The sequence below is a fragment of the Capsicum annuum genome, chromosome 4 (assembly GCF_002878395.1).
Source record: "Capsicum annuum cultivar UCD-10X-F1 chromosome 4, UCD10Xv1.1, whole genome shotgun sequence".
NCBI lineage: Eukaryota > Viridiplantae > Streptophyta > Magnoliopsida > Solanales > Solanaceae > Capsicum > Capsicum annuum.
In genome coordinates, this window is record NC_061114.1 from 175,510,583 (window position 1) to 175,518,024 (window position 7,442).

The 7,442-nt window shown below is 32.9% G+C and overlaps 1 protein-coding gene across 2 annotated transcripts; it reads right to left on the minus strand.

The window, feature by feature from the left end:
• Nucleotides 1-1,630: 1,630 nt before the first annotated feature.
• Nucleotides 1,631-5,949, minus strand: LOC107867715 (serine carboxypeptidase-like 42). 2 transcript variants are annotated; one of them, XM_016714081.1, is made up of 11 exons: nt 5,614-5,827; nt 5,159-5,440; nt 4,382-4,489; nt 4,187-4,279; nt 3,981-4,073; nt 3,280-3,365; nt 2,882-3,160; nt 2,666-2,799; nt 2,381-2,473; nt 2,165-2,282; nt 1,631-2,078 (listed from the first exon to the last, which is right to left on the minus strand). In XM_016714081.1, the coding sequence occupies exons 2-11, from the start codon at nt 5,388-5,390 to the stop codon at nt 1,911-1,913; spliced, it is 1,404 nt and encodes a 467-aa protein (XP_016569567.1). In that variant the 5' UTR covers nt 5,391-5,440; nt 5,614-5,827; the 3' UTR covers nt 1,631-1,910. The 2 variants fall into 2 exon arrangements, with proteins under 2 accessions (XP_016569567.1, XP_047266333.1); XM_047410377.1 differs by having other exon boundaries at nt 5,159-5,949.
• Nucleotides 5,950-7,442: the final 1,493 nt, after the last annotated feature.

Genomic DNA, 7,442 nt, shown 5'->3' on the forward strand with positions numbered 1-7,442 from the left:
TAACAAAATTGAAGTAATTAATTAGTGAAGTTGGAAATAGACGTCTAGTAATCTCTGATTTGGTCTTTGAATCCTAAGTCTCAGTCCCTTCCCGGCTTGCCTCGCTCTCAGGTTGGCGTTTTTTCGATGCGAATTTGACACGACATAGAAGAAGCTGCCCTTTATCAAAAATTATATTATTATATTTATATTATTTTTAATAAATTTATTTTATTTTTACTAATAAAAGCAAATTCCGCAAAAAGAATGAATTTGAGATGTGCATTCAAATTATTTTGATAAATAGAGGCGGCTCAGATTTTAATCCTTTGAACCCCAAAAAATAATTGCGTCAAGAGCTAGGCATGTACCGAAGTATATCCATTATTCATCGAAATTTAAAATTGAAAACAACGAATTCTCAGTTATAAAAATCATAAAGAGTTTGAATACATTAATAATTTTGAGGAAAAATTGTGAATTTTAAACATTTAGTATGTAAGTCACGAAAAAAACTAAAACAAAAAAAAAATAAAAATAGGCTCCTGTAAGATTTGTAATTACTATAAGACTAGGACTATTATTCTTTTATATATAATTTAATTATGACATGAGTTTTTTTAATTAAGGTGAGCGCTTTATTCACGCGCAAAGCGCGCGTACACTAAACTAGTACTCCTTAAAGGAAGATAAAGCTAGGCGAAGTAAAAATGATTTTTCATGAAATGGTAAATGAAAATTATTTCCCACTCAAAGTTCGCAAAATAAGTATAAGAAATACTCGTCTCTCGGCTAACAGAACGAATAAGAAATTTATTTCATGTTTTTATAAATAGAACCAAGTAAAAGTATATTAAGCAAATTAATTTATGATCCATAAAATATTAGTTATATTTATTTGAAGGACCTAAACTATTTTGAAAAATATGTCACTCCCGAATAATTAAGTTCTCCAATCTTTTTTTAAAGGGCTACTACTTTCCCAAATTGACGCATTACGTATTCTCTTATCGATCACATTGATACTTGATAGGATCAACTTTACAAAATAATCTGCTGGAGAAATCAGCTTTAAAATTAGCCTGAACCCCTACACGAATTAAAATAAACATGAGGTATGTCTGGAACAATTTTAATTTTCTTTAGTATTTTTTGATGTACAAACAACAAAAAAAGGAAATAAGGGAAGAACGATAAGAAGAGACCCAATTAATCCATCTTTATCACTTAATAAGTTAAAGATAAGCCAAAACACAATTGATCTTCATGATCATGATGAATGCAGCGGAAAATGAGGACTGGGAATAGCATTAAAACTATATATTATTTTACAAGTGCATCAAAGTCCCTTCAATGCTATCTGAATTTTTAAAATTCATCATGCTTTGATTTGGCTGCAATAGGATAAGTTATGGCCATGGCTTTTTGTTTTGTGTGTGGAAATATTGTATGGTTGCTACAAAAAAATAATCTTATCCTGTACTTACATTTGGAAGGAAAGAAAAAGATAGGCTCTTTATTCTTTTATAGAATCTTTTCTTAAAGTTGAGGTAATCTGAAATGGTGGTTTTATTCAAGTTTTCACCATATTTGATTTTGAGAGAAATAAAAGAATAACTTAAGTGATATCTTTGTTAGAACGAAAAGTATCTTTAGTAGATAAATTCCAATATTTGAGTGACTTTTTGAGAATACTGGCTTTTAATTCTTGTTTTTTCTCCAATTTGTTCCCCCTTTGCTTGCTTGCTTTATTTCATACAAAGGAATTTAAGATAGAGAATTCTTGACATATATTCCCCCTATCTCTATCACACTGCCAATCTAGGAAACCTTCTGCTAATTCAAAGCCAATTACCAATGCAATGTATTTTTGCTCACTCTAACTATAGAACTATAACCAACTTTTAAAGTGCTCATTAGACGACTCTTTCTTAGTCATCGATGGAGGGACGTGTGTTGTTTGGGAGCCTCCGGCCACGTAGAAATGAACTAAACAAATGCAAAGCCCTTGCAGGTTGTGCATATGGTACCATATGTGCAGCACCTCTTACTGTGGCAAAGGTCAACAAGTTGCCATATTCAGTTTGCCAACCTCCCACCTGTTTAAGAAACAATCAGTTTATTATACTTATAGCTTCTCATTTGAGTTGGGAAGAAATAGTTTGATATCAGAGGAGAGTATTACCTGCCCTTTGTGAAACCAAGCTCCATATGGGACTGTAATCTTGAACCCCATGTCATGAGCTAGCTCGCGTACAAGGGTCCTGGAGCCAAGCAATGGTACAACAGAATCTTGGTCTCCGCTGCAGGAAGTGAGTAATTCAGAATCAAGCACTATTGACTTTGGTACTAGGAAAAATCGTACAAGATCATGGTTTTTTGTCTAATTTGGAATCTTTACCTGAAAATCCAAACAGGAATATGGTTTTCGATTATTCTTTTGAGCAAGGGAAGAATATTGATGTTTCCATCTGTGTCGCTGTAATTCAGAACACTGCAATAAAAGTAATAATCCACTAGTTATAATCTACAAGTATATTACAGCAGTTCACTAAATTATGGGCTTTGACATAGTAGGTATGGCATAAGAAGTTGAAAGCTCTAAATTGCTAGTGAAATGGCTAACATCAAAGATGTAATCAGTTATTGTGCGTCTCAATGTGGATTTGGTATTTAACACACTTACTGGCTGCACATCGACCAGCTATCAGGCAAGTTCGTCCTATTTGCATGAAGGGCTTTCTGAACCTCTGGAAGGTTAAAATAGAAGCGCCTTTCATAGCTCATGCACACATCAACACCTACACTCACTTTAGTAGCCTGCAAAGTGGAAAGGCACTATTAAGTTCCAGCAGAAACGCAGATATATAAAGAAGTTGAGTGAATGAAGAGAACCAGATACCATTTTCTTTAGTCGCAACTCTTGTTCCACTATGGAAGGATAGCACATATCAAGAATCACGTCATAGTTATTTATATATTCACCAACAATGGTGTTTGCTTCAGATATGGCATTATTGCATTTTTGTGAAACATTGTGTGGACTGCCAAAGGTATAATCGTCAAAGTCACACTGACTCATAATTGTTAGGCCCACTTCATCAGAAATCATCCCATGAGACCAAAAGTATTCATAGGTTGCAGGAACATCACGATCAAGTCTCAGAAGTGGATTCCCGATCTGACAAAGAAAATGAAATGTGTTTAGCGAGCATACACAGAATAATTGTTTCAGATAAATATGAAGATAAAACAATTACTAATAAAGAGATGCATAAGAGGGGTAAAAAGTTTGCTTACTGCAATTCCTTTAATGTTGAACTTGTATTCTTTTGAGTGTTCATTGTGGTCTAGAAGAGCAATAGCTAACTGTGGAATGTAATGCCCTGAACATGAAAAGGTAAAACTATGTCATCTCAGGGGGATATATTACCAGCGGAAGAGAAAGAGCATAACAGAATCATGAATTTCATTTCATGACAGGCAAACTGTAGATCATCACCCTTCTTCCAGATATGGTAACCACATATCCTGCTAAGAACAGGCCTAGGACTAAATCCCCTTTTCCCGAAGAAGTCTAAGCATCGAAGGACTCCCCTTATAAACCATAAGGCAGAGGGACCAGTTGAAGAAGTACAAGCTAAACGAAAATAACAAGACGATGATCACCTAAATCCAACAACAGGTTTTTGATTTTCCATAGTATTACTACAGTCCTCTTCAAGCAAAGGTCTACAAGTTTTGAGTCTATAAGACTCTCCACTATATAGAGGTGGGTATCGGATAATTTCTTGGTTCTATCTCCAATTTTTAGAACAAAAATAACGTAAAGAAGATCAATAAGAATATTAAGCAGTAAGTACTTTTTGCAGGATAATAAGAAGCTCAAAGTTCTAAGTCACCAAAATTTTCTATTTCAAGAAATCTGTTGTTCAAGTTCTTTTTCTTGAACTGTTTTGAACATTCTCATAACATAACTGCACATGTTAAATGTGTCTAACCTGCATAACTCTCTCCTGTGAGATATAGTTCCCTTGATTTGAATGCCGGGAATTTCTTCACCCATTCCATCATGAATATATGCATATCCATTGCTGCCAGAGAAACAAGAAGGAAATGCTTCAGCTATTTGTTAGGATTACATTCTTAAATCTGATATTTAGTACAGATAATGCTTGATCACAGCATTTTTGCTGCTTCGTCTTACTAGTTTTGGCATCACCAGTGTTGTAGTCTGAACTTGTATTTGAGTATGACCAGCCTACTCCAGCTGGAGATTCAACAAAGAGGAGATTTGATGCTACACAGCGGACAAAAGACATGAAGTAAGTTCATTCTCTTTACTCATATTGTTCTAAACATGTTATATAGCTAGTTCTTCCCTACCCTACTTAGAGCATACCTTTATTCCATGATTTTGAATTTCTTCGGAGACCTCGACCGTCACCTGTGGGAAAGAATGGTCCCAACTCTGTAAAGGCACCACCACCAACTGATGAGCAACCTGGGCCTGAAACACAAACATGAGATTTTTTTAGTGTTCTAGAATCTGCCTTGACATAATTCACTATATTCATAGCATTTTAATTTAACAAATCTTATCCAGGAAAAAGAAGTACAGCACTGCAATATTATACTATCACTAGTTTGATCAGGCTTATTCACTAGAGATGTCAATCTTTTACTCAATTGAATGAACTCCCAAGTAATTTAATAAGGTTGAGAATTCCATTTCATTACAAATTTACTCTCATTTTTGTTGTTCTAAATAGGATCAGTTCAACTACTTGTTTTAAGTTCCATCTCACTATCAAATTTAATCTCTAGTAAGCTCGTGACACTATTGGTAGCTGCAGACTAATTAATTAATTAGCATGTGCTTTCAACACTCGGACTGAATAAACAATCACAACACGCACACACACACATATGGAGGTCTTAGGATAGAGAGTACAAAGTGGGGGACAGAACAACAAGTAATCTGTTTCTTTTTCTCCAAACATCAAAAAGAACACAGGAAAACCTTTTAAAAAAACACATGAGGCATAACAAACAAAAAAACAAAAGCTCAAACTCCAAGCAAATAGTACCAAAAAACTACATTCAAGTACACATAAATTCCTAGTCTCATTTCTTTAAAATCAATGAAGAAAAGTTAAAAAAGAAAAAAGAAACACACCTCCATTGAGCCAAAGAGTGAGAGGTTTATCATCAGGATTCACCTCAGCTTCAACAAAATAATAAAACAAACTCCTCCCAGCTCTCACATCGACATCAACATACCCTGCATATTGCCTAAAACTCACCTTAGGTTGTCCAGGCAATGCCTTAACTAAATCCTCCTCTGGATACCCTTTTCCTCCAATTACAAAACCCAAAATGACTAGTCCAAGAAACCAACGAACACCCATTTCACTAAACCTCAAAAGATTGATTCTTTACCCTCTTTTTCACCAAAACACTACACATATAAAAAAGCAAATCTTGTTATAACAGAAAGAGGGAGAGGGGATAAAGGGCACGTGAATTAAGGATACTTTAAAAACAGAAAGTGATTTACTATATATAGAAAAAAAAATTATTATGAAGAAAATAGGTAAGAAGTACTAGGAAGGAAATGAGTAATGGGAGTACTATCGGGGTTGGTTGAGTAGTGCGGTGGTCTGTTAAAAGACATTTGGCAGCTTTGCTGGCATTTTCTTGTTTTGTTTGCTGCAACTCTTGATAGTGTTTGTTATAGAGAGAAGATATAGACGTTAGGAAGTTGCAGATTTACAGACCAGTGGGGGTGAGTAGTACCCCTACCCCCATCTCCACCCCCACCACGCAAGGTGATGATAACTAGGGGTGGGCATGGTATGAGATATACCGAATACTAGATCAAAATTAAAAAATTTTATATTGTGGTATGGATGTTATGATATTTGGTAGGAATTTTAAATTATTTTGGTATTTGATAGGGTATTTGGTATTTATGTAATAAATACCGAAATAACATATATTGCTTCGAAGTTTTTTAATAACATATAAAACCAATATATATATTATATTTAAGATTATTAAATATATTTATATATCATCCATTAGTCAAATTAAACACAAAAGTAGCTTTTATTAAGAAATAAATTCTTTGGGAAGCTTATTATTTAGGAGTACTACGCTTAAGTTTAAATACTATTGTTCAGAGTTTGCATCTCGGGCTATTCAATCGTGATTGAAATGTTATTTTTGTGTAATTGATTAACAAAGATAGTTGTTAGCCTAACATGATTGAGACGTTTTTAAAATTTAAAGTTATAGTTTTTTTATATGAAAATATGTAATTAGAAATCAAATAAAGTATAGTTATCGAATAACCATACTGTAAAATACCGAATTTGAATTTAAAAATATCGAACCATACCGAACTAATTTGGTATGGTAATGGTATTATTCTTTTAAATATCGAAAACCGAAGTTACCGTACCAAAATTTAAAATATCGTATCGTACCATGCCCACCCCTAATGATAACCATCAGAGAAATGTGAATTGGGTAGTTGAGATCCATTTGGCATTCTTGTCAGGAAGTCGATTAGGACTCGTTTGATTGGAAAAAATTTATTTTGAAATAATTAATTTTAAAATTAGTTATTGTGAAATTAGTTATTTCACCGTACATATGAGATAATTTACTTCACTACTATGATATAAATGGTGAAATAAATAATTACGGTATTAACTAACACCTCACACTAAATATGGAACAAAATAGTCCTTCATTTTATTGCGAAACTATTTTTCCTTATACTTCATACCAAACTACCTCTTAGGGTCGTTTGTTAGGCGGTATAAGGTAGGCATATTTCGTGATTAAATTTGGTAATAAATTTATAACATTTATAGTTTATAATATGGATTTATCTTGAAGTTAATTTATATTATTAATTAAATATAGTATAAATCTAACACCTTCTATTTCATTTTATCTGACATCCTTACACATGGTATTTAAGAAAAAACAGAAATTTGTGGCCTAAAATGATCCTTCAATATTTATGCGGTTGTAAATCATTTTATTAAAGGTTAAAAAAAGGAATAGTATTAAAGTTAATTATTCTTTTTGAAATGGGGAGAAAAGAAAATTGTGTCACATAAAATGAACATACCAAATTTAATCTTAGAATATTTTATTTTATCTCATCCAACATAAAATTATTTTGTGTCACCTCGTATAAACTAATCCAAGAATTATTATTTCAAAATTATAATTTTAAAATAATTTAATCTACTTATCAAACAGATATTTTGCTTTGTTTGCTACTCCATTGTTACTAGTAATTATTTACTTAAAACTGTTACAGTTTTTAAGGAAAAAAACATTCTGAAAATTGTGTTGGTAATAAAATTTAGAAAATTAGTATGTGTGGAGGACGCAGATTAGGATAGAAAATTAGTGAGTAAAAGTGTGTTCTTTCTAGTAGG

Excerpts from the sequence above, each read along its gene's own strand:
- LOC107867715 (XM_047410377.1), bottom strand. The coding sequence starts at position 5,390 with ATGGGTGTTCGTTGGTTTCTTGGACTAGTCATTTTGGGTTTTGTAATT. Across the intron at positions 4,280-4,381 it reads TTCAAAATCATGGAATAAAG|CATCAAATCTCCTCTTTGTT; the intron begins GTATGCTCTAAG and ends TCCGCTGTGTAG. Across the intron at positions 3,366-3,980 it reads CACAGGAGAGAGTTATGCAG|GGCATTACATTCCACAGTTA; the intron begins GTTAGACACATT and ends TTTCATGTTCAG.